We start from the raw sequence: 26,812 nt of genomic DNA on the forward strand, positions 1-26,812 counted from the left end.
GGACGTTAGAGTGGGCAAAAATCTGGCTGATGGAATATGATGTGGGAAAATGTGAAGTTGGTCACTTCAGCAGGACTAACAAGTGGAGAGTTCCTAGTTCAATAGTTACAAAGAGTTAGTATGCGGGTCCAGTATGTCATCAAGAGGTCTAATGGAATGCTATCTTTTACCACAAGAGGAAGTAAATAGAAAAGTTACGCTGTCATGCTTCACTTATACAGGGCACTGGTGAGACTGGGGGCAGCATTTTCTAGCTGGACTCGTCTGAAGACCGGAAAATCCTGCCTGAGATCAATGGACCTTTGCATGATCTGTGTCCCGCCTGCTATGATTCCCGTGGTGGGCAGGATGGGAAAATTCCGCCCTCTGTCTCAAATACTGTGTACAGTTTTGGTCGTCTTATTTAGGGAAGGATATAAATGCATTGGAGATGGCTCAGTAGAGGCTTACCAGGTTGATATCTGGAATGAGTGGGTTGTCTTATGAGGAAAGGTTAGGCAAGTTGTGCTTATTTCCACAAGCATTTCGAAAAGTGAGGGATGACTTGATTGAAGAATATAAGATCCTGAACGGACCTGACAAGGTGGGTGTGAAAAGGATGTTTCCCTGTCGTGGGTTAGCCCAGAATTAGGGGACACTCTTTTAAAATTAGTAGTAGTCCATATAGATCAGGATGAGGAGAGCTTTTTCATCTGAGCTTTGGGAGACTTCAGAACTGTCTTGTCTCAGAAATTGGCAGAAACAGCTCATTAAATATTTTTAGGGCAAAGGTAGATAGATTATTGGAGGTAGATGGGAACATAGAACTCAAAATACAAACAGACCAACCATGATCTTATTGAACGGTGGAGCAGATATTTGGGGGGGGGGGGGGGCAAATAGCCTATATCTCCTATTTTGTATGTTGGTGTGTTGGTACATTCACCAAACTCATCTGTGACATCACTAATGCCATCTATTTCCTCCCGCATACACTCATCTGATTCCCTGCTTATGCCTCAGCTCAATTCCTGCTGAAATCCTTACCTAGCCTTTTGTTACCTTTGGACTTGACTATTCCAACTCACTCCTGGCCAACCTCCCTTACTCTACAGTGTAGATTTGAGATCATTCAAGAATGTGTAGACTTTGTCCCAACTCACATCAAGTCCTGTGCTCACTGGCCTACTTTGACCCAGTTTGTCTTAGCTTTGTCCTAACTCGCATCATCCTTGTGCTCACTGGCCTGTGTTGACACTCAGTGCAGCAACACCTCTATTTTAAAATGATTGCCTTTCGTTTCAATTCTCACATTAGCCTTGCCCCTCCCCACCTCTGTAATCCCCTCCAGACCCAGAACCCTCTAAGATTTCTGGCCCCTTGAGCATTCCCAGTTTTAATTGCTGCACCACATATCCATAAATTCATCTGCCAAATGGCCCTTTTCTCTGGAATCCTGTTCTTAAAACTCTCTGCTTGTCTGCCTCTTTCCTCCTTTAAGATGCTCCTTTAAAAACCTGCAGTATTGCAGTAACAAACATTAAATGCACTGCAGAATCACATGAAGTTTTTATTGGCAAAGCAATAAAAAAAAACAGTTTTTGTATTTAATGCTTATAGCCTGGTAAGTGTTGTGAGGGATGTTATTATATGATTGCTTAATGCATTTGCTTCAAATTTATTGTTTTAATGGACGTAATGATGAATCCAAGATAAACTGCCTAATGGGTTTGATAAAATAATGTACAAGATAACTGCTGGTATGATAAAACAATTTCTGTGTTAATATGGTCCCCAAATATTCCATTGACAAATGCTCATTACTTGTGCCGTGGGCTACTGCTGAATGGCTCCACTTGTCAACGGGAGTCTTAAGTTTATGCAGGCCTTGCATCAGTTTAAGCTAGCCTGGAATACTTTAAGCCAGGCTGCATCATCTAAATGGAAGGTACATTTTGGCTGAATCAGCCGCTGGAGCTGGTTCCAAGAAGAGTCATTCAGCAGGCTGAAGATTGGAAATGGTGCAACTGGCCAGAGAGCACGCTCTTGACGTTTCTGTTGCTGCACTGGGGGCGGACAGCAAGTGCAAGATGGTCTTCCCTTTGGGGTGCCTGGAGGCCTTCCAACCAGACACTGAAAGGCAGTGGTAGCAGACAACCATCAAGATCAATGACTGCTGTCCAACCCGAAGCACCAGGGTGCAGTGCCACAAAAACTTCACCGACCTCTCACGAGTGATCAGGGTGAGTGAATGTATCTTCACATGCCATATTCTTACAAATGCACCATTAAAGACACACACCCCTCATTCCCCACCCCGTCTCATGCCAACACTTTCTATGGACCTGACTCATTCCCGGCATTCGTTGCCTCTCCTCATTCTCATCCACGTAGCATTGCTGCATGCTGCAGAATTCACAATTTGCACCCACTGCCAACTGTTTAACTGTTTAGGCATTCACTTCACCCAAATATATTGTACCACACTCTCAAATAATGGGTTCCTTCCCTCTTGCTGGACAATATGGCCCATATTCAGAGGCAGCATCAACTAACTGATAAAGAATAGGCTGCATTCTCTCACTCCAGTGGAGGAGAGGGTCTCAGGCCATGGCCAGCAATGGAGCTGAAACCATACGGTATTTTTCTAGCTAATCCACCTTCATACATCCTTCCCCTCATCCCGCATTGTGAATTACAATGCTAGCTGCAGTTATTGCAAGCATGCAACTCCTGCTTACCTCCGGTTTCCCTTGGCACAACTTACCCATGTGTCTTTATATTTTCAGATCCAGGCACTTATATCTGGCCAAGAGCTGGTAAGGGGGGCCTAAAGTGCAAGAGAAGCAAACAACTGATGAACCAGAAACTCTGTCACTCCATAGAACCATAGAATCCCTACAGCTCAGAAGGAGGCCATTTGACCCATCGAATCTGCACTGATTTTCCTAAACAGTATCCTACCCAGGCCCCAACCCTGTCCTATACCCATAACTCTGTGCATTTACCAAGGCTGATCCGCCTAAGCCAAACATCTTTGGACACCAAGGGGCAATTCAACATGGCCAATACATCTGCACATCTTTGGACTGTAGAAAGAAACTGGAGCACCCAGAGGAAACCCATGCAGGCAAGGGGAGAATGTGCAGGCTCCAGACAGACAGCCATCTGAGGTTGGAATCGAACCTGGGTTCTTGGCACTGTGAGGTAGCAGTGCTAACCTCCGTGCAACTGTGCCACCCTCATTTCACGCTAGCAGCCAGCATTTCAGGCACTGAGCTTTAAACAGTGGTTTAGAGGCAGGAATTGCATGTGGCGAGTCATAGGTGGGCTCCAGCCAGAACATGCCGAAATGATAGGACAGCTAGCAGCTCATTGCAGAGTGAGATCGCACGTGAGTCCTGCTGCAGAGGGCTCCATTGACGATTTTGATGGGACACTGTGCAGTAAAGGAATGATGGGCATGCACACCAAAGTGCTTGGTGTATTTTCTGACCTGTAAGAAAGCCTGTTGTCACTGTCAAGGAGCATGGAGGAGTCTGGCTCCAATTTGGCACAAGACTTTATGCAGAGCTTGGTATCCATCTTTTCCAGCATGGAAGTGTTGTTCACACTTGTGAACTCTCTCTTGATGCAACATCTGTTCACTGATGATTTAATCTGCATTTCAGCACAATTAGAAACCTCTCAAAATTTGACTGCTGCTGTGGAAAGCTGAGGCTGAAGTCATGAAATCTCAGCTTCCAGCCATACAGGCTCAGATTGCTGCCAGCATGACTATGGATATCAATGCTAAAAAGGTTTTGCAGACTGTCACAGCAGCCCGGCAATCTGTGCCCCAGTTGATTAGTGGGATCAATGGGTGCTGCCCTCCCAGAACATGAACTAGCTGTGCTCACTCAGGGTGACAGCATTAGTTTCCATTCCACCACCCCCCCACCACCACCACCACCTCCCACAGGCATTTTGCCAGCTGTTTGTGTAGTTGCCTGTCAGCTGGCCAGCACAGACTGCTGCAATTTATGTTGAAGGTGTGTCTTCTGGGGCCAGAGCTGCTCAAGCGTGTCCTGCAATGTTATCTGTTGTTGCTTCAATGTAAGTCAGCAACCTTGCACCAACCAGGCTGTAACCTCTGGTTTAGCATTGAAATAGGAGCACTAAGTCAGGCAAAAGAATCAACAGGACTGGCAATAAGGGAGTCTACAAGGGTGATTAGTTGGGTTTAATATTGAGTAGTGGACATTTTATTGGTTAAAGTTTAGATTTTATTTCAGGATTGTAACCAAGAGTACGCTGTCCAAAACTGAGGAATGGTAAGGTGTGGAATTTAAGGTTGTATTTAATGGATTTGTAGTTGAATGTGATGAAGGATAGCCTGGTCAGAATGTGGATATGCCAATAGTTTCTTCCTCCTCTTCCTCCTTCTGAGCTGCTTGTTTATCACTGGGACTTTGTCCTCATGATGGTCAGGTTGTGAAGGTTACTACGATAGCCTATCATAAAAACACACTGCAGTGACTACTGCAGGTTCCTGCAGTGTGGTCCAGGCAGTGAAATTTTGCTTAAACATCCCAGTCATTGCTGTATGAGATTTCACTTGGCTATCTTTTTACGCAGGCCGAACATGCGATTGGACTGTGGAGCAGAGTCATGAGCCAGGTGTGAAGTGGATAGCTCTTGTCGCTTAGCAGCCACTCTGCTGTGATGTAGTGGCTGAAAGATTGAGGGGGCAACAGACTGCACAGAATTAATACACTTTGACAGCTGCCAGGATAATGGTCATTTACCAGAGAGATGTGCTGAGCATTGCCACACACCAACTGCACTTTCTGCGAGTGGTTGTGATGCATGTCAGCATTGAGATTAAGCCAAAGATAGGTATTCAAGAGTATCCTGCATCCTTGGAAAGCCTGCTACCCTGGCAAAGCTATAGGCATGCTCAGTCTGTCTCTCTGTTCTGAGAAAACACTTGAGTCCCCATCTCCTCCAGAAAGAGCATCTGTTATCTTTGATACAACAATGAACTGGCAAACTGGAAGGTGTTACATATGTTATTTGCTGCATGCTGGAAGGATGCCATTGCAAAAATTCAGCACCACTGCCACTTTTGCAACAACTGGCAATGCTACCCTCTCCCTACTATGAAGCTGCAGATGTGGGCTGGAATTCTCCACATGGCCTGCAGCTGGGATTCTCCTGTCCCACTGCTCTGAATGGAGATTTGGCTGAGGGTCATATTCTCCATTCTTGCTGGCCGTGCAGCAGGTCATGCGAAACCAGAGAATTCTGCCCGAGGTTGCAAGAGGTGTGACAGGGTCTTGGCAGCCTCCCTTTGTAACGCATAGATGACCCACAAACTGCTCCTGGCTGCATTGGGAGTAATAGAAATGCTCTTGGAAAATGTCAGCTGTATAAGACTGAGAACCCTTCTGCTTCTTCCACCGTTTCTTCCCTCCTACCTTTACAACAAACTTCTTCACTGCCTCTGCTCATTTCCTACTCATGCTTCAGCCTGAGGGGATTTGTAACTCTATGGCATCCTTGCCTGGGAGAAGACTCTTCACCAGATACCGTTGGAGCATGGGGGCTGAGAGAATCCCAAAAGAGGTTCCTGTGTTGCTAACCGTATCATGTCACTTCCTCCATTTATCTTCAGCCCCAGCATGAATTATGTATGAGTATGTGGGGCTGGAGAATCAAGCCCTTTATTTTGGGACTAAAGTCTTGGTATCAAAAATGGCACCTGCAGTGCTGAAAGCTTGAGTGCTGTTGAGCATGGTTTTGAGGTCACAATATTTGTACCAATGGAAAGGGTCAAAATTTATATATAAGGTTCAAAAAAATTCAGAATTATTGCCTTTGCTCAAACACACTGGGAAATAAAATGTTAATAACAATTTCTAGAAGTCCCAGAGATTCTGAATAATCATGTTTCATTCATCTGTAATAACTATGAAACATGAATAAGGACTACAAACATTTTGTACCAAACTGATGTTCAGAGTATATTCTTATAATAGTTTTAAGCGTTTGCTTGATGGTTTCAGAATGGAAGTCCTATTTGCTGTAGAGAATAGAAGTGGTAATTTGACCGTTTGGAGCTTTGTGATTAACTCGACAAATAAATCAAAAGGCTTACATCCAATGGGGAAAAAAATGGATAAAATGAAAGAATGGGCTGAAATTTAAAAAAAATGACTGGCTCGATTTAACACCTGATAAGCCATTAAGATGCGTGCTGTGAATGGAATTGCAAACTCAAAATTTAATTGTTTAAAATGGGAAGAAGGTAGAGACTTTCATTTATAAAGCCCTTCTCAGCTCAAGAAATGCAACAATACTTTACAGTCAGATAAATAATTTTCTTAGTCATTCCTGCTGTCTTCTTTCAGAAACGTGGAAGTTTATTTAGCATCTTCACCATTCTGTCACCTTCAAATATAAAATGGCCATGCTTATCTCTTCAGTGCTCCACTTCTGCACAAGTGCACATGCTGTCGTCATTTTATATTGACAGAAACATTCTAAAGCAGATGATATCCCATAATTGCATGAGCCTTGTAAAAAGCTTAGATTTGTGGAAATGATGTCCAATAATGGATTTAGTGAAGGATGCTGTGAATATGGGAATGCTCTAATACAATTCTGAAAGTTGTTTTTTGTCAGTTTTTCTCCATTTATTCTCCAAAGCAAAGGTGCAGTCACTGTGAGAACTGTCCGTCCGCCATCAATCTCCAAGTTGCAGTATTCTGAATAGTTGCAGGAGCAATTTGCAAATTGTTGTGCTTCCCCCAGGGATACCACTGTATGGGCAAGCTCTTTTTCACAAATCTTTAATTTATGGCAAGTTCCCACTTGTAATGTCATTGCAAATCAAGTAAATAGCATGTCCTGCAATGCATCATTCTCACTGAAATGAGGATTTTTACTCTCTCAACTTTTGAATTGCAGATGACGTAAAGTGTGTGTTTACTATGAAAAGTGTGGAATGATGTTAGAAGGGATTCCTTTCAAATACAGATTGTGCATTTTGGATTAATAAAATAAGGTTATATTGTTATATTTGCTTAAAATCGGGAATCCATTCTATAATATTGTTTATCTCCACTCCAGCTGTCATATCCAGAGCACAAGAAGGTCCGGGTGAAATGGGAAAAGCAGTCCTTATTCCGATGGAAGATCAAGAGAAAATGCGGGATTTATTCAAAATCAACCAGTTTAATCTCATGGCCAGTGACATGATTGCATTTAATAGAACTCTGCCAGATGTGAGACTAGAAGGGTAAGTTTCTTCTGATTTTGAATATACTGAGTTCTTATTACAAAACCAATGTTATGTGGTCCAAAACATAAGTCTGGTCATAACTTCCATCCCACTTTGGGCTCTGTTCCCATGAATGCTATTCCTGTTTAGATAAAAGTCAGCTTCCCTTAGCAGATTTGTCTTTCTTTTAACCTGAATCTTCTAACTGTATGCACAAAGTAAATGAGTTAATGTGCATCAGGATAAATAATGATGCGTTTTACCAAATTAAATGGCACTGCTGCTGAACATGGATTCTCCACAATGTGCTCCTGGCCCCTTTGGTAGGTGAATAAACATTGTTGGGCCAGAAGCAGCAAATATGGAATTCTATTTCATTGCCATGTTAAAAATTGGCTTGGTGAGCTGAAGGAATGAGAACTATACTCAAAATCTATTTCAGTTCCTTTGAAATACAGTCCACATAATTTGAAGAGCACTGTAATGTCCAGTCAAAGCAAGCTATTTATATTTTTGTTACTGTTTTTGAGATTAGTCACTTCTCCTTAGATCCTGGAAAATTGTGCTCTTTAAATTGAGATGCATAGGCACATGGCAAGGTCTATGTCATGGAATTTCAGAAGAGGAAGTCCACTATACCCTCAGCGGGTGATTTATATATGTCCTAACCTGAAGTGTTGAGCTGGATATTTGTGGAGAAAGGAAGAGTTCTGCCACCATTCCGGCTGTCTTCGGTTTTCACTGGTGCGCTGCCTGCACCATGTATTCCTGCTGACCAGACCACAACCTAGCTGGCTCCATTGTGGCACCTAATCACATACAAGATCCCCAGCAATTCTCATGAAGTCAAGCTAGCTTCTCAAGGACTGGTGATTCACAGCACCTCAGAGGAAATGCGGGAATGTTTTGAAAAGTAATTTTAGAAGGTTTTACCCATATACCACATGCCAACTCATGTCCCCATCACTCCAAATGACCCCTCAGACCCTCTCTGGCATGGTAAAGAGAGCAAATTCCCTTGACCTTGTTGAATAAGCTACAGAGAAGGGAAAACGTTGTTTGATATCTCGCGCTTTCTTTTCATGGATCAATTTTGCTGATGGATCAATTTTTTTTTACACAGTTAAAATTGCATTAAGTGCCTATAGCTTCTGGTGTTGATATTTTAAAGGTCTGTTTGACACTTTCTATACGGTTGTAACAGCAACCTTTTTAAAAAGAAAGTTACGAAATGTTTTTAAGCTTTTTCGCACATGCCATTTTTACTGCAGTGTTCATTACTTCTGAGCAAATTGTATATTGGATGAATGGGCATGGAAATGCTACATGTTGGTATGAGGAGCTATTGGGATGGGTGGGCATGGGCTTGCATAGCGGTATGAGGACCCCACACTTGCTTCCTTACACCACAACCGCTCCCCCCAAAATGCTGCAAATGAAAATCAAGCTGTTTGAGGTACTTTTTCCTGAGAGATGAGTATGCTAGGCTATGAAATTTCCTGACTCCAGCTACTGCCTCTCAGATCAAAATCCAACCCATAATTCTGAGTCAGGATCATTTGGCATCAAACAAATGCTTCCAGCAGGTCTTTTGTTGCCAAAGGAGTTAACCAGTGCTAAAGATAGGAAAGTGGCAGTGCTTCAGCCAGGGAGGGAGAGGAGACTGCATCTAGGTTTGCTTGTCCATCTGTAAAATTTACCCCCCGCCGAATCCCCCATTATCTTCGGCTTATCCACTTACACTGAGTCTCAGATGTTGCCAGTAAGAAACCTGGTGGGCAGATACAAAATAAGTCGGAAAGGTCGATTCAGTTCTCCTTCCTCTTTGGCAGCCAGAGAAAAGTGGAGGCCGTGGTTGACCCAACCTCATAATTTTATTCTGGATAGGAATACAATGTATTTAAGAATTTTCTTGAACAGGTATTGTAGAAAATTTTGGATACTTTATTATACTGCTTGTGGTAAAAATTGAAATTATGTAAAATGTAATCTCAAGCAGCAGTGAACACAGTTGACTATTGTAGACTTTTCAGTTGGTGTGAAATCTTATACCATCAATATAACATTGATGATTTTTTAAAAATAGAATATCAAATTGGGGAATGATTTTCTTTTCAGCAATTTGTCATTTGTGTTGCACTTTGGATACAAGAATCTGATTAGGTTTAGGAGGTTAAAAAATAACACCTTCTTGCCTGAATTAATTTGTTTTATTTGTAAATATTCCAAAATGAAATGTTATAGTCATTTAAATCCAGATGTCACTATTCAGAGGAAGTGCATTACCTCATATCTTTGTACTTAGAATCAGCTTCGTATTATTCATCCAGAGATCAGGTAAGATGCTGCCGGATTAAAGAGTTAATTACAATGGTTAGTTCACTGAATACTATGAATGAGCATGGACTTGATTTATCTTATTGAATTAGAACATTTTTTGAGTCATCACTTATTTACCCGACATGGTGGCACAGTGGTTAGCATTGCTGCGTCACAGTGCCAGAGATACAGGTTCAATTCTGGCCTCAGGTGACAGTTTACATATTCTCCCCGTGTCTGAGCGGGTTTCTTCTGGGTGCTCCTGTTTCCTCCCACACTCCAAAGATGTGCAGGTTAAGATGATGACCATGCTAAATTAACCCTTGTGTCGGTGTATTAGCAAGGTAAGTTACAGGGATAGGTCCAGAGTGAGATTGTTGTCAGTGGAGGCTCGATTTGCTGAATGGTCTCCTTTTGCGCTGTAGGTATTCTATGAATCCTTTCCAGTGCCTCTCCTTCATCCATTTTCTTTCCTCATTTTCTATAATCTGTTCCACCCATTCCGATCTCTGTTATTGTGGATGTGGATTAGAAGACAGAAGAGTAGAAATTTGGGACCCGGTTCTCCCATTGCGGCCTGCAACTTTTCTGGTGGGTTGGGTCAGGAGATGTGCATGTCGACCATTTTGCGGGTTCTCAGCAAGTCTTTATGACCCATGCATATCTCCTAACTGGAAGAAAGTGGTGTCGCCGGAAACATGCAGAAAACTGGCGGCGGGTGAGGTAAATCATTTGAGTATGTTTCACATGTATTTTAAACGTGATTATTGGGCCCGGCACGGAACTTCCTGAGCCTGCTAGTCTCTCCCACCCAGCCAGGAGTACTTAATTGTGGTGAGGTTTAGAGTAGTTTCTCGTATTCAGGGAAGTAGCAGGAGACCGGAACCACCACCACCACCCCCCATCCCCGAACCGGAGTGAATCGGGGCCTCCCAGTGCGTCAGGCAGTGAGGGAGTGGTGTCCCAGGCATGAGCAGCAGCCTGTGCCCCCGGCATGGCCCTGGGGCAAAGTGCCCATGCCCGGAGGCACCTTGGCACTGTTCTGGGCCTACTACAAACTGGGCCTAGGGGTGGTTGGTGGGGGTGGAGGGGATCCTACTGCCACTCTGCATTGGGATCATTCTAGGCTGGAGGGAGGCAGCGACCGGGGCGGGATGGGAGGGGTGCTCTGCCAGGGGGAGCCTGCCTCCTGGGGGTTCGGGGTGGTCGTTGGTGTCTGCCAGGTGAAGGGGTTGGGGGAACCGCCACTGCTGGAGGGGTTTGCTGCCCATCCGGGCACTCCGGGGCAGGGGAGGGATTAGGGCTGTCCCGGGAATTCTTGTGGGGACTGCAATTGGGCCATGGAGGGCTGGAGGGGCAGCACAGTGGTGGTCCCGGGCTGGCCAGCGATTGAGCTGGGCGTGAGGAGATTGGCAGATTGGGGCCACTGCCCTGATCTGATAGTTCCAGAACTGTCAGCCTCCGGCGAGAATAGGCCCTGCCCCCCTGGGTTTTTAATGAAATTCACAATTGTGACCTCCGCATTGCACAGAGTGCGGAGATTCGGGTCCGACAAACAATCGGGATCTAGAACAGTTTTCCCACCAAATCAGTATTTTTGGGAGAATCGCTCCCAAGTCCTCACTTTACCCATTCTCTGGGTAGAAAAAAGAAGGAAAGGTTTTACCAATTTGCAAATCTTGTAGTCATAGGAGCAAAGATGTGAGCAAATGCCTTAAAATCAATGTTTGGGTCCCTTACTTATGCAAATGCTTGTTTAAGAACCTTTCAGCAAAATGTAACAGCATTGAACAGATTGTGTGGTGCCAGCTGTATTCCACTCTGCCTCATTTTTGGTGGGGTTACTGTGACCTGACAAGTATCAAAAATTCATTTTGTTTTAAGAGGTATCTTTCCTGTGGAGATTGATGAAGTGGGAATACTTCTCCCAGCTCCGTAGAACTACTGAGGACTGTTGCTGGCCCATTATTCCACCCCAGCACCCCATTCTTCACTCCTTGCTCTTCTGCTGCCCAGGCTGATCAGCCAACAGCTCAAATTGAAGTGCTACTGAGAGCAAGTTGCCTCTGGAGGTGCATTGCGTGCAGACACCCTGCTTTATTTCTTACAGTGGAGGCCCGGTTTCCAAAATGGACCATAATGAATTCAAATTCCAGAATCAGTTTTAGCATGTCAATGTTATCTGTATCTGTGAGAGATCTGTTAAGCATTAGAATAGGAAATAAGTTTGCTGCATCTATGACTCTTTTTTATCATCTAGCTGAATTTCCTGGGGGAGAAACTCATTTGTGTAGCACCACTTCTAGTGATTTAATTGAAGAATGCAGTGCAGATTGCACAGTATCAGCCCACTGCTTGCCGCTGGGGAGTGAGGTAAGTCTGTGTAAGCAGTCTTACACAAACAAATTTCTCCCCCATGTGCTTTTACCTCTCCTATGACCTGTGTTTTTTAATTTGAGGAATGTGGTTATGATATTCCTTCAGGATAATAAAATCCATCAGAATTCTATTGTTGTGATCTTTTTATTGGGAAATGTTTGCAGAGAAACATTAGTGTATAGAAACAGCTTAAATGTAATGCCTATTTTATAGTATTTACTCTAATTAAATTATATGAGGCATATTTCAATGAACTGAAATACAATTTAATGTAATAATGTTGATTTATTGCCTTAATCTACATAACATTTAGTTTTAATTCTGAAGTTGAAAAGTGATAATGCATTTTTACATTATTGACCATTTGTTAAAGATGTAATATTCTACAATTGCATATAATTGTTTTCTGATATATAGGAGGAATGTTGTTTCCTATTTCACTTTTGGTATGATGTGAGTAATATCTTTAGTTGCAATGGCCATTTCCAGGTCACAATGTGTTTACTGCTCTACCATGTTTCTCAAACAGCTCAAATTAAGATGCTACTGAGAAGCAAGCTGGCTCTGGAGGTGCACTCCGTGCAGGTACTCTATTTAGAGTCATAGAGGTTTATAGCATGGAAACAGGCCCTTTGGCCCAACTTGTCTATGCTGCCTTTTTTTTAAAACCCCTATCCTAATCCCAATTGTCTGCATTTGGCCCATATCCCTCTATACCCATCGTACCCATGTAGCTATCTAAATGCTTTTTAAAAGATAAAATTGTATCCGCCTCTACTATTATCTCTGGCAGCTAGTTTCAGACACACTCCACCCTCTGTGAAAAAATTGCCCCCCTGGACACTTTTTTGTATCTCTCCCCTCTCACCTAAAGCCTATGCCCTCTAGTTTTAGACTCCCATACCTTTGGGAAAAGATATTGACTATCTAACTTGTCAATGCCGCTCATTATTTTGTAGACCTCTAAGGTCACCCCTCAGCCTCCTACGCTCCAGAGAAAAAAGTCCCCGTCTATTCAGCCTCTCCTTATAACTCAACCCATGAAGTTCCGGTAGCACCCTAGTAAATTTTTTCTGCGCTCTTTCTAGTTTAATAATACTCTTTTTATAATAGGGTGGCCAGAATTGCACACAGTATTCCAAGTGTGGCCTTACCAACATCTTGTCCAACTTTAACAAGAAGTCCCAACTCCTGAATTCAATATCCTGACCAAATTTCTTATAATGGAGGCCCAGTTTCCAAAATGGACCATAATGAATTCAAATTCCAGAATCTATTTTAGCACATCAATGTTATCTGTATCTGTGAGCGATCTGTTAAGCATTAGAATAGGAAATAACTTTGCTGCATTTATGATTCTTTTGTCATCTAGCTGAATTTCCTGGGGAAGCAGTTCATTTGTATAGCACCATTTCTAGTGATTTAATAGAAGAATGCAGCGCAGGCTGCACAGTATCAGCCCACTGCTTGCCCCTGGGGAATGAGGTAAATCTGTGTAAGCAGCCTTACACAAACATCATTGTTATGATCTCTAAGTAATACACTTATTTACTAAGTAATACACAGTCCATTTCCTTCCTTATTTGGATACCTCATACTTATCAGTGAGCCAATGGAGATTAACACTTAGAACGTAGAACATAGAACAATACAGCACAGTACAGGCCCTTCGGCCATCAAAGCTGTGCTGAGCTATGTCCAAACTCAAGATCAAGCTATCCCACTCTGTCATTATGGTGTGCTCCATGTGCCTATCCAATAACTGCTTCAAAGTTCCTAAAGTGTTCGACTCCACTATCACAGCAGGCAGTGCATTCCACACCCCAACTACTTGAAACAAAAGTATCAGGCTCATTGACACTAATGGGTACTTTTTTTTATTAATCCATGGGGCCTGGACATTGCTGGCTAGCCATTTATTGCCCATCCTTAGTTGCCCTTGAAACTGAGTGGCCTGCTAGTCATTTCAGAGGGCAGTTGAGAGTCAACCCATTGCTGTAGCTCTCGAGTCACACATAGGCCAGACCAGGTAAGGATGGCAGATTTCCTTCTCTAAAGGACATTAATGAACCAGATGGGTTTTTCTGACAATCGATAATGTTTCATGGTCATCAGCAGATTCTTAATTCCAGATTTTTAAAAATTGAATTCAAATTCTATCTGTTGTGGCAGGATTCGAACTTGGGTCCCCAGAACATGAACTGAATTTCTGGATTAATTGTATAGCAATAATACCACTGGACCATCGCCTGTGTTTATTGTTTTTGAAAACAAGTTGTGTAGGAGGTTACATAAAGTTTAATCAAACAAATCAGAAAGATGTAATATGGGGATAGGGTTTCTTCCCCTCACAAACCAAGGAAACATTTGTATTTACGGTGCTGTGTTGTGATCTCTACAATCTTACAACTACTATCAGCTGGAATCAGAAGGCCACCTGGGAAAGAGGGGGAGGAAGAAGAGATTGGAAGCAGACTGCATGCATACCATGCAACTGAATGAAGCGAGAGGGACTTCATTGGGCGGTTTCACTTCAATTACGGAGACCCTAACATGGACTCATCATTCCTCATCATGAATTCCCCTTGGCCAGCATATTTTAATGGAGGTCACAGCAAAAACCTTCACAACTTTATTGAGCAACTCATGAAGAATAGAAAACAAAAGCAGAACTAATTCCTTTAATGCCTACCCTGCAGATGCCCTTGCTTGTCTTCACAGTCCTTGGTGGTACTAGAGTAGCTGAAGAAGACTGGGGATAAGCTGCTGACTTTCACTGCCGGAAATTGCAGATGGCTTTGTAAGACAACTTGGAGCAGTTCTAAGCCTTGTGGGCCCAGTTTCAGACTGCCCCATCTTGGCATGGACAGTAACTGCCCAGGCTGGCTGGTTGATGCAAACAGCAAGGATCCTGACAGAGTGGCAGAGATAGGAACGTGAAGGCTGTCATCCTGAGGGATGCCAACTGGGTTATGCTCTGTAGCATCACTGCCAGACCCGCAAAGAGTGCTTCAGCAAACCTTATAATCTGCTGGAGCGCAGATTGTTGGACACCTGTGGGCATCTGCAGTCTACTATTGGCTGCAGTCTGGGTCCGGATGCCAGCAGCCATAGATCGCGTGACCTCTGAGCTTCCACTGCAGCCGTAACATGGAAAGACTTCTGCCTCAACCAAGCACATGGACGCAAGGCCACTGACATTTTGTACTCTTTGTAGCAGGAAAGTTTGAGATAGTGGCTAGCAGATGCTCCATCATGCATCACTAAGGCAGTTCCATGGAAAGGATAGGCTCCAAGTGCTGCGTGATGCCCATTGCCGGATTGCAGCAGGACTTGTTTCTGCTATTTGCCAGTGTCTGGAGGCAGCCTGGCAGGCACCGGGCATTTCAGCATGCATTGTCATGAGCATTCTGTAGTCCATATTTTTGGCTCTGCAGCACAATTTATCTGTGACTACACCTTCCACATGAATTGACAAATCCCTCTGACCTCACTGCAGCCCACTTCTGTCCAGTGACCAACCTTGTACTGATCACAGCCCTACATTTGTATCTAATGTTAATGTCATACCGTTACCTGAGCTAGTGGCTGAGAGTATAAGGTAAAGTAATATTACGTCCTCTTCAATTTCATGTGTTTGCATCTCCTCTTTCTGATCGATCTCTGAAGGCTAACTAATTAAATGTCCTTGATTATCTCTAAAAGTATAAAGGTAAAAAGATTTGGGGTGAGGAAGAAAGCAGAAATTCCACAGTTATACTGTCTTCCTTTTCCATTTGAAAATGAGGTTGTGGAATGGATGGAGAAAGTGCATCTGGCAACAACATATCATTGCACAACAGCTTCCACAGTGGCACTGGGTGCGACCTGCTCTGTGGCATTGGCTCCAGTGATTCATTGAATCATCTTGCTGCGGCACTGAGGGGATGCTGGTCATCCACTGGACCTCCAGATTTCCTGCCTGTTGAATGTCATCTCCTGTGTAAGAGAGAGCAGAAGTCAGTAGCAGTATGTTCGCATGCTTGGGTGATCTATCTGCCATAGCTAAAGGGCTATATGTTTGTAGAGGCTTATATGTGGCTGACATGATTGGAAGGTGTTTGAGTGAGGTTTAGGAAACAATGTTTGGAGTGAGTTCTGACAGCCAGAATGTGGTATGGGTGTGTGGTGCGTTGAGCAGAGTAGAAGATGGGTGGTGTGATGGGTTTGAGATGTGATATGATGGGATCACTGATTTGTTCCAGGCCTTTGATTTTAGTAACAGTTCCCTTAAATGTAGCATAAACTGCTCTAATATTCCAATACTATTGTAGACAAGTACTGTATGGGTAAAAGAAAAATCCAGAAAGTTGAGATTTTGTTTGAAGAACTTAGCTTCCTTGGTACTTTTCATTTAGGTACCATTTCCAGAAGGTTTCTGTAACAGGCAGACAATTTGCTCCGTCAATTTACTTGGCCAAATAATGAAGATGAAAATGCTTCTCCAGTGTCTTGCTGCCTTTGTTACATGCTTGTATAAGTGTAATGTTGTGCCTCTGAGCTCAATTTTCTTGCTTATTAGGCTGAATCTTCACTGCAGAAGGTGGAAACAGGAGCTTTGTTAATGTTTTAGTCAGAAACATGCTTTCAGTGAGAAACTGATTAAAGCTACTACCCTCTTCGAGACCATGCCTGTTGTTAAATGTAAACACTGTCCTGTTCTGGCAAAGAGGCCACCAGTGACCAACAGTGAGATGTGATGGTGTGAACCATATTTGAGATGTCAATGAGATTTTCTTGCTAACTCTTGGAAGATGCCAGAAATGAATAAGTTCAAGGTTACAATGACGTTGACTACTGGCACAAGGTGATGACAGTGCTGCAAGATGTCAACTTATCAGCAATTGCTTCCTTTGGCAATGGCATTGTAAAAGCCAGGTAATGATCATTGGCTCAATCTCCAAAAGAGTAGAAATGGCCACAGCTGAAAAAGTTAGGTGTAGAGAAACAGACGGAAGCTATTACTATTTTGCATGTTCTGAGAAAAAACTTGCTTAAGATTAAAAAAAAGCCTCAGGCACATTCTTTAACCATATGCAATTATTGAAATTAATATGGTAGCAGGGAATGAACATTAAGCCTAGGTGATTGGTTATTGTAAAGTAAGGTTTTTGTCTTTGAAGGAAAAAGTTCATGACTGTTGATAAATTTAAGTTACAGGATGGCAGGAGGATGATGCAAAATATTAGGCTTCACTTATCCACCAATTTCCTTGGAGGCAGAACCATATGTGCAATGGAAACTGAAGTTGAGATGTGAACACAAGTTTCTTCATTATACCTAAAAACAGGCAAGGGTGTATCATTACCAGCAGAAGTAAAATTTAGGAGTAAAGTATTTTCAGAGTGGACCTTCAATGATTTGGATAATGAAGAAGGATTGGACCTTCTGTTAGTATTTGGATAAATTTGACAAACAGGATGACTTATTGGAGACATATGAAGCCTGGTCAGCCTTTGATAGATTTAAGAAAACAGATGATCAGCCCATGGAGGACTATATCATGGACTTTGACAGATGGGTTAAGAGACTAAAGAGATTTGACCTTGACATTTCAGAGTCAGTATTGGCATTTAAGTTACTTGATCATGCACGTATTTCTCATGTCAACAGACTTTTAGCACTGACAGGGGTTCAGTTACAAACTAAAGACTCTTCTTTAGATCTTATGATTGCTGGCCTAAAACAAATTCCAGGAAGGCAATCATTTCCAGCTACTTTCCTATTGAATACAGGCAACTCAGCAATAAAGCAAAAGATGGAGGATTCGATGATGGCCAAGTTTTGAGGTTGGCAAAATATTAATCGCAGATTCCAGTGCAGCGTTTGGGCTATTGATAGGTGACCTGCAGATGGTCATACCATTAACTAATTGGAGAGTTGAGACAAAAAGCAAGTCTGGGATGGCGATGTAAGTCTACCTATATTGTTTGTTCCTAAGTGAATCTAACGAGATCCCCCACGTTTCATTGAGTTCTTCAGCTGTGAGGAGGTGTCCTTAAGTCTGCCACTGGGCAAGCAACACCATCCATGGAACTCTGTCATGGCTGCAGGAAACATTCCTTTTGATTCCCAAATCTTGAATGTCCTCCTGCAGCATGGCTCCATGGTCAGTTTGACCACCCATGCTGTGGGTCTTTGCTTTCATCCACAGAGGTACCTGTTGGTCAAATTTTAAGATCCTACATTACTGCATCTTGCACCTCCAAAGCTGCCTGATTTTGCAGTCACACCCTCCTGTCCTTGACCATTGACCAATGTTGGAGTTCTACTTAACCTAAGGAGTGTGACTGCCACTTAGGACAAAATGTCCAGATCATTCAGCCATGATCTTATTGAATGGCAGAACAGTTCCCAGAGACCAAATTGTCTACTCCAGCTCCTGTTTGTTGTGTCTGTGTTAAAAGATGACCTTTTACCTTGTCTTTGCATGGTAGTCTGAGGATTCTGAGGCTTGCAACCACAACTGCATCCTTAACTTCCCAGCTTTTGGTGCATCCCTGCCAAAGGGTAGGTTTGGATCGAAAGTAACATCAAGCCTATGCACAGAATTAACCATAAAACCTTATTGTGAATCACACTGCTGCCTCACAGCATTGGTGAGGGGGTTCAGGTTCCAGCTTGGGTCACTGCCTGTGTGGGGTTTACATGTTCCCCTTGTGTCTACGTGGACTTCCTCCGGGTACCCCGGTTTCCACCCACTGTCCAAAGATGTGCAGATTAGGTAGATTGGCCATGCTAAGTTGCCCCTTAGTGTACCCGAACAGGCGCTGGAGTGTGGCGATTAGGGGATTTTCACAGTACGTTCATCGCAGTGTGAAGGTAAACCTACTTGTGCTAACAAATATACTTTAACTTTATGGTGCAAAAGGGAAGAGTTATATTGATGTCAAATATCATATGCAAGCAGACATGCAGATAATTTTTATACTGTCTCAGTTGATGAGGACAGATCATTTATGATATGTGATAAAATTATGTCCATTAAACTTGTTCTAGTCCTTTGTAGTTTTTCAGAAGAATATTCAGATGCATTTTGTAAGAAGGGTTTGTGGCATCTATTATATTTCTGTGTTTTAGTTGCACAGTTTTTTTAAAAGCTGCAGTTATTACATTTCATTGTGAACTAGCAGTGAGACACTATATGTAACCAGTTTGTCAAGAAGCATTATGCCTGCCTCAGGATTTCCATAAATTCCAGATGAAAATAAGCAATTTCCAATCTTTGAACCACAGCTTGTTTAATAATTCATTCAACAATTTAATCTCAACAAAGAGGAAAATTGCTTGCCAGAAGGATAACTTACACAGTTAACGTCAAAACTGTAGTTGTCTTGAGATGAGATCTGACAAGAATTTGACCTTATTTAAGATATTGATAATAGTGAAAATGTTATGCTTGAATTAGGATTGCACTTTTTAAAAATGATACTTCAGTTGGAAATCCTATTTTCTGTGAATACATGAGAAGTGGTCATGTATTTGTGTGGAGTCAATCTTAGCAAGTGTTTGAGGAAATTGGGTAGGCTTCTGTGCCCCCTACATGGTATATTTTGTGGCGATGAAGGTTTTCCAGTTGTTTGCACCCTCCACCACTGGGAACCCCATGGCAGGGGCCTTCATTAGTGGAGTCGGAACATCCTTTGGTAGGAACTGCTGGAAAATTTTGGTTATCGAGGTAGAGAGAATGCTTATCATGGGGCATAATTCTCCCATGCCCCCACTGGCAGGATCAATGGCAAGTGGGAGGTAGGATACTTCAGCTGGAGGCATAAAAATCAATTTCATAATGGCCTGAATTTACGTCTTCCATTGCGTCCGCCATGACGGATTGGGAACTGCTCTGGAGACTGGCATGAAAATGATTTGTATCCTGTTAATGGGATAAAAGTGAAAGCCTGACTGGAATCTCCCCCTTGCTCCCCCCATGTCTCATCCTTCCATTATGCCAGTGGGAAAACACGTTGGTACAAGACACTCTGGACCAACATGGCTTGCATAAGTCAAGACTTGCACTTGGGGCTTTGATCAGTTCACATCCAAGGAGAACATAATGCTGGAGGCCTGCGGCTACCAGACTCTGGAGGAACACATGACAAGGTGGATGTTTTTCATGCATATGGTGCTCCTGCAAAGCCATTTTCAGAAGTTAGGAGGTCTTCAAGCAGCAGCTTCAGCTTCACTGATGTCGGACTAACTTCAGGGTCTTTGCCATGTGATAGCAGCATCTTTTGTGGTCTTCACTGACTTCACCTGCTTTAGAACCTCAGAGATCTCACCATGGGCTGGTTAGGATAGGGTGATATCAGGGGTCCACAGTGATGGGGGGGAAGGACGTGGATGACTGGGAAGGGGAAATGGGGAGGAAGTCTCACAAAGAAGCAGACGATGATCATTGACTTCATCTTTGAAAGTGAGCAGAGCCTCATGTTGGATGGGCACAGCTGCTGCATGTGAATTCAATCGTGGGTAGATGGCAACATAGGTCAGGAATGAGAACCCTAGCAGGTAGAATTGGGAAAGCTTGGCACAGTCAGTGAACATGATGGATGGAGACTGTGTGTGGGGATGTGCTTGCACAAGGCTGTGGAAGGCCCTATCACAGACACCTCTTCTTCTAGAATCACTCGTGGTCCGGCTATATGTAGCTTACGTGCTGGGACATGGAGGGGACATTTTGCAAAGTTTATGTAATGAGGCTGAACAATAACATTTGGTATTATTTAATGACAGTGAATGTATTTGTAGGTAATAAATGTTAGGAATGGGTTAACAGACCTTCCCATTAAGTCTTAATTTGATGTCATTATTCAGTAGAAATTACTGATATATATAGGAGTCACAGGTGGCACTATTTTATTGTTGGAGAATTGTATGTGAAGTTGGATCAAAGAAATAAAGGTATTTTATGAAGAAACAGAACTTGTGTCTCCTTTACCTGACAGCAACTGGTAAGCTCAGACAATAGAGTGACGATGTTCCCCCATGCAACCACTTGTGATTGCTATATTGTGACTTTATGGGGCGTACTAATCCTTTTACATGCTGTCTTGATGTCCATTATCAGGGCTAGAAACAGCCTATGGAATTGTTTGCCTTGTTTCCTTTGACTTTGACTTTGTCAGTCTTCTGGAGAGCTGAGGTCTGGAGTGGCCTGGCTTCCTTTAGCATTCCATCATTGTGCCAACTGCTCCTTCTTTGGTGATAGAAGATGAATTTGAAGGGGTCACAGGCTGAGGGTATTCTGAGGGAGTGGACAATGTCTCCATCCTGACTGGATGACCCAGGAGTGTCCAGCTGCTACTCCTGTCCCCTTGAGTGCCCAAGGCCTCCAGCCTAATTCCTTCAGCGGGAAGGGACACTTGGATGGACTTCTAGGTGTTCTGTTCCCCTCTCACATTGTCATTCCATGAGCTCACCCATGGCAGTGGTGATGGAGTCTGCTCCATCTGTACGTATAGACTAATTAGCTTTATGAAGGTGGGACTGAACAGTTTAAGTTCCCAATTCATTAAATTGCAGGGAATTCTTGAATTTTCTCCAACTTTTGCCTGTTCTACAGCCTTGGAAAAAATAATTGAGAGATGTTCAAGTGCCATTTTCTTCTTTATCACCAGACATATAGCCAGCTGGCAGTGGAGAAATGGAGTGAAAGAAATGTTCTTCTTTATCACATTTTAAATAAAAAAAACTGTGGTTTCCTGACATCTCCTGGGTGAGCCTTCCATTTTTTTGTTAATGACTGACCGCTCACCCACAGAATCGGTGAATCTCTCAGGCCCTTTGTGTGTGCTGCTCGCTGGTGCTTATTGAATGGTCTGCAGCCTGCCTGAATGATGGTGATAAGCCTCCAGGCACTGGCTTTGAGCTTATGGCCTGCCATGTCCACTGTGCTGACTTCAAACCCAGCTTGGACTTTAGTTTAAAAAATGACTATTTTTGTCTACTTCCACAGACAAAACTTGCAATTAACTTCCATTCTGCTTTCTATTTCTGTGCTTCCTTTGATTTTTGATATGGAATTTGCCTGATGTCAAGATTGCTTCATTTACAAAATGATGGCTTATTTTGCTGTGTCATTTTTTTTCTTGGCGGTAGTGATTAGAAGGCGCAAGTTGATCCTGTCTCCCAGGATGTTTCCTGGCTGATTGACATGCTCCCGGCAAAGCTGTTGAGATTTAGATGTGAATTATAAAAGCTACTGTCACTTAGTGAATTACAGCTGCAGGAAGCCTGGTTCAGATCAGAAAATTAATGCAGCTGCAAAGAGATAGCAATGCAGTTGTTAAAACTACTTATCTAGCTAGTGCTGGAAATGATTGCCATTTGCAGTACATGCCTCTCAGTAAAATTAGTCAGGGAAGAAGAGACCCTCCAAATTCAGTCCAAACCAAATGGAGCGGAAGAGCCCCACAAGGAACGTGTGGGCCTCCACCATCAAATTTCCCACTCCCTTTCCAGCTGCAAATTTGTTCCCCTCATCCCCATGACTTTGCTCATTGTAGGGAAATTACCCATCATTTTGAGTTCCAGGAAGCCATGTGATCTGAAGATGAAAGAACAGTTCCACTTCTCTGCCTGTCAGTGGTATATTTTGGTATGTTTTCCCTCTGTGGTATCTTTGTCTCCCAGGCTGACTGACATACTCCAAGATGTGAATTAATAAAATGCTAATGATTTTGAAGAGGGAACTAAATATATTATCTCTAAATTTGCAGGTGATGCAAAGTTGGGTGGGAGGGTGAGCTTTGGGAAGGATGCATAGATGCTTCATGGTGAGTTTGTGGGCATGTGCATGGTAGATGCAATACAATATGCATAAGTGTGAGGTTATCCACTTCAATAGCAATAATAGGAAGATAGGTTATTGTTTGAATGGGTGTAAATTGAGAGAGGTGGATACTCAGTGAGACCTTTGTGTTCTTGTGTACCAGTTGCTGAAAGTAAGCACACAAGTACAGCAGGCAGTAAAGAAGGCAAATGGTATGTTAGCCTTTGTAGTGAGAGGGTTTAAGTATGAGAATAGAGATGTTTTACTGCAATTGTACAGGGCGTTGGTGAGGCCACACCTGGAGTATTGTGCAGTTCTATAGAGGAAGTACAGTGAATGTTTACCAGGCTGATTCCTGGGATGGCAGGTCCATCTTATGAGGAGAGCTGAAGTTGGTTAAATTGTATTCATTGGAGTTTAGAAGAGTGAGAAGGGATCTCATAGAAACTTATAAAATTCTAACAGGGTTAGGCAGAGTAGATTCAGAAAGAATGTTCCCAATGGTAGGGGAGTCCAGAACTAGGGGTCACAGTTTGAGGATAAGGGGTAAACCTTAATATTAACTATTTTATAAGGGTGAACCTGTGGTGAGGAGAAATTTCTTCACCCAGAAGGTGGTAAATGTGTGAAATTCAGTATCACAAATTAATTGAGGCCAAAACGTTGTTTGATTTCAAGAAGAGACTAGGTATAGCTCTTGGGGCTAAAGAGATCAAGCAATATGGAGGTAGGGGGATCAGGATATTGAATTTGTTGATCAGCCAAGATTATAATGAATGGTGCATCGAAGATTCGAAGGGCTGAATGGCCTACTCCTGCTTCTAGTTTTGATGCTTTCACGTCAAAAGGAAATTGGAAGGGCACTTGAGGAAAATAAACTTATAAAATCCTCTACTAATTTGTTTTTTTAAAACCACATCTTTAGACAAGAAGAAATTTAATTTGTTTACAATCCTCTGGAAGTTATTAATTAATGACCCATAAATAATGAAGAATTGGCAAAACAAATAGTAATTGTAATTAATGGGAGATGTTCAATAATAGCACAGAAAAAAAATTTCCCAAAAAATAGTTTCATTTGTTTGGGAGTAGATTCCTCACGCAAAAAGTAGGACACAGGAAGCATCACACTGGTCTAAATTGGCTTCTTCCAACTTTGATGTCCTCATTATTTTCATTTGGAACCATAGATTAGAACTTTTCCTTTTGAATTTCTCTTGCAAGAGGTCATACTTTGCAGTGTAAGATTTGTCAAATTAACATCTTTTTAAGATCCCAGCACACCCTTACTGAGAATGAAGAACATAAAGAGAATCTGTCCAGTTTTAGGTCCAGACTAGTTAATGTATGCATTTTTCAATAAGTATAAATTATGAATATTTCTTTCATGAATTTAAGAACTTCTCTTTTCTACTCCTGAGGACAGAACGTGAGAATGACCTCCGAGCAGATGCAACAAAATTAATTCCCCCTGCTTGCTGTCACAAGTCTTGTACTCGAAAATAAATCAGTATTCTTAGCAGTCCACCCTAAGCTTCAATCTGGACTGGATTGGAACCTAGTACTTCCAGGGGCTTAAAATGCAATTTCATCTAACAATCTTTTAAGAATCGAGGTTGGAACACAAGGAACAACATGGGAAATACAACTTCCATTCAAAGTGTGAAATATTTAGAGTTGTTGCAAAAGCAAAGTAGCCATTGTTTGTTTAAAATTTAATAATTTGGGGGAGTTAGTCAACAGCAAATGCAATAAATGAAGAAAATTAACATGTTATTTGTTGTTTAGGAGTTCAACTGTTTACCATGTACCACAGGGACTGCACTGTTAATTAGAGAACCTGATACAGAAAATAGGCTTTCTAAATTACTTTGTGCTCACAGAAATATGTTTTATAATAGATATCAAATGATGCAATGACCTCTGGTGGTATAAATAATTCAAACGTTAGTAGCAATTTCAATCTAGCTTTTTTCATCAGCTACAAAAGGGATAAATATTTTTTGGTGTTGTGCTATTTGACTGCTGATTGCAATTAATTATTGTCAAACACAACTTATGATCATAGAGTAAAATCATAGAACCCCTACAGTGCAAAAGGATGCCATTCGGCCCATCGAGCCTGCACCAACAACAATCCCTCTGACACTAAAGGGCAATTTACCATGACCTCTCGACCTAATCCGCACATCTTTGGAATGTGGGAGGAAACCGGAGCACTTGGAGGAAACCCATGCAGACATGGGGAGAATGTGCACACTCCATACAGATAGTCATCTAAGGCCAGAATTGAACCCGGGTCCCTGCCCCTGTGAAGCAGCAGTGCTAACCATTGTGTCACTGTGCTGCCCTAACAAAACAGTTAATATTACAAATGATTTGTGAAAATAATTTGGAGTGATAGCACTTGAGTGACAGCTGTGGATATTAGAACAGAAATCAGAATTGATTGAATAAATAGTAACGCAGTATATATAGAAATGCACAGTATGACAAAAAGTGAAAAAAAAATCAAAATTCATAAAGCAGAAATCCTTTTAGTGCAATAGTTTTTGCTTATTTAAAAGACTGAAAGAAATGTAGCAATCCCCAAATAAAGAATAAAAAAGAAACGATGAATAGCAGATAACACAGAAATGCACATGCGTAAAAAGCCATAAGGTTTGAATACAACAGTATTCACCACACATCAAAATATGGGTTACATAATATTAGTAATTTCACTGAATTTTTGATGTAAAATGGCACACTCATTTTGTTTTTCTTTACAAAGATAAAATGATATCAGGTTTAAAAATCAACAATACTGTCAAAAATAATTTCAATGTAATTGAAATGTTTAACATTACGGGTTCAACATAATGTTGTTTCATACTTTATGTACAAGAGTTGCAATTCGTGAACTACCTGAGCTTGTTCATATCGTGGTAGGCAACGTGCAGATTCACAGCACCTGCCCATTTGATTCATTTTTGAGTACAAGTCTTGTGACGGCAAGCAGAGGAATTAATTTTGTTGCATCTGCTTGGTGGCCATTCTCTCCCCTCATGGCCCCATTACTCCCTGGGCTCTCAGGACTTGCATCTAACACCCAGATATTCCATCTAATTGTACATGTCTACCAATGCTCCAGCCCAACGCCCAGTTCTGACTGCATACACATTATCCAAAGCTATTTAGCTATGGCAGGCATGGTTACTGATATTCTGTCCCATCTCTTGTAGAACAAGGTTGCATACAATCAAAGGGAGTAGGGCAGAACTGGTGGGATAAGGATGCCTGCATCTTTTGAACCTTACCATAATAGGGTTACTGACATTCAGTGTCACTGAGAACAAGGATATGTTCCTTCCATATGCTCTTCTCAACCTTCAGCTCACCTACACCCTGCTATCTTGTGTAATGAGTTTGCAGCTGATAGTGTGACTTTACTTTGTGTTTTCACTGCACACTCTCTTCCTCAACCAGCCTTCTTCTGAATTGCTGCTTTCAGAAACCCAAGAATTGCTGCCTGCTCAGCTCCAATGAAGAGAAGGGAGAGCAGGAACATGACAGTCCTATCACTTTAATGCAAGTGACACTTGCAGTTACCAGCTCAAGTACTGCTGCTGTCTGTACCTTGGAGGCATGTGTCAATTTGGGATTAGTATGTGCTGAGTCATTCAGCACATGTGGGCGATAGTTAGGCCGGGGGAAGGGATAGTTCATTTGCCAGCTCACTTGAGGGCAAGATTGCAGACGAGTTCACAAGAGGATTCAAGTAAGGGCCTTGATCAGACAGCCTTCTGGAGAAAGCTAAGAAGCATGTATACAGAGTTGCTGGGTGCATCAGCTGACCTGTTGGCAATCTTCTGTCACAGTCAAAGAGCACAGCCCAAGATGATGCAGAACTTGCCCTTTCTGCAGTTTCTCTTGTATCCCTCTGCCATGCTTTAGACCTGAGGCATTGCTGCTGCCTGATCCCACACTTGTCACAGTTTGTGCAGAAAGGTCACCTGTTCCTCTGCCGTCACTGAGAGCATGCAGCAACTTGCAAAAGACAAACCTCTTTAACAGTTTCA

General features: G+C 42.4%; 1 protein-coding gene across 1 annotated transcript in view; it reads left to right on the forward strand.

The window, feature by feature from the left end:
* The window catches only part of galnt13 (polypeptide N-acetylgalactosaminyltransferase 13), a 439,485-nt gene that overhangs the window by 145,284 nt on the left and 267,389 nt on the right, over positions 1-26,812 (forward strand). Inside the window, exon 3 of the mRNA XM_080198243.1 lies at positions 7,093-7,261. Coding sequence (XP_080054369.1) covers positions 7,093-7,261 — 169 coding nt within the window. The remainder of the gene's footprint in view (positions 1-7,092; positions 7,262-26,812) is intronic.

The sequence above is a fragment of the Carcharhinus amblyrhynchos genome, chromosome 11, assembly GCF_965287045.1.
Source record: "Carcharhinus amblyrhynchos chromosome 11, sCarAmb.v2.hapA, whole genome shotgun sequence".
NCBI classification, from domain to species: Eukaryota; Metazoa; Chordata; class Chondrichthyes; order Carcharhiniformes; family Carcharhinidae; genus Carcharhinus; species Carcharhinus amblyrhynchos.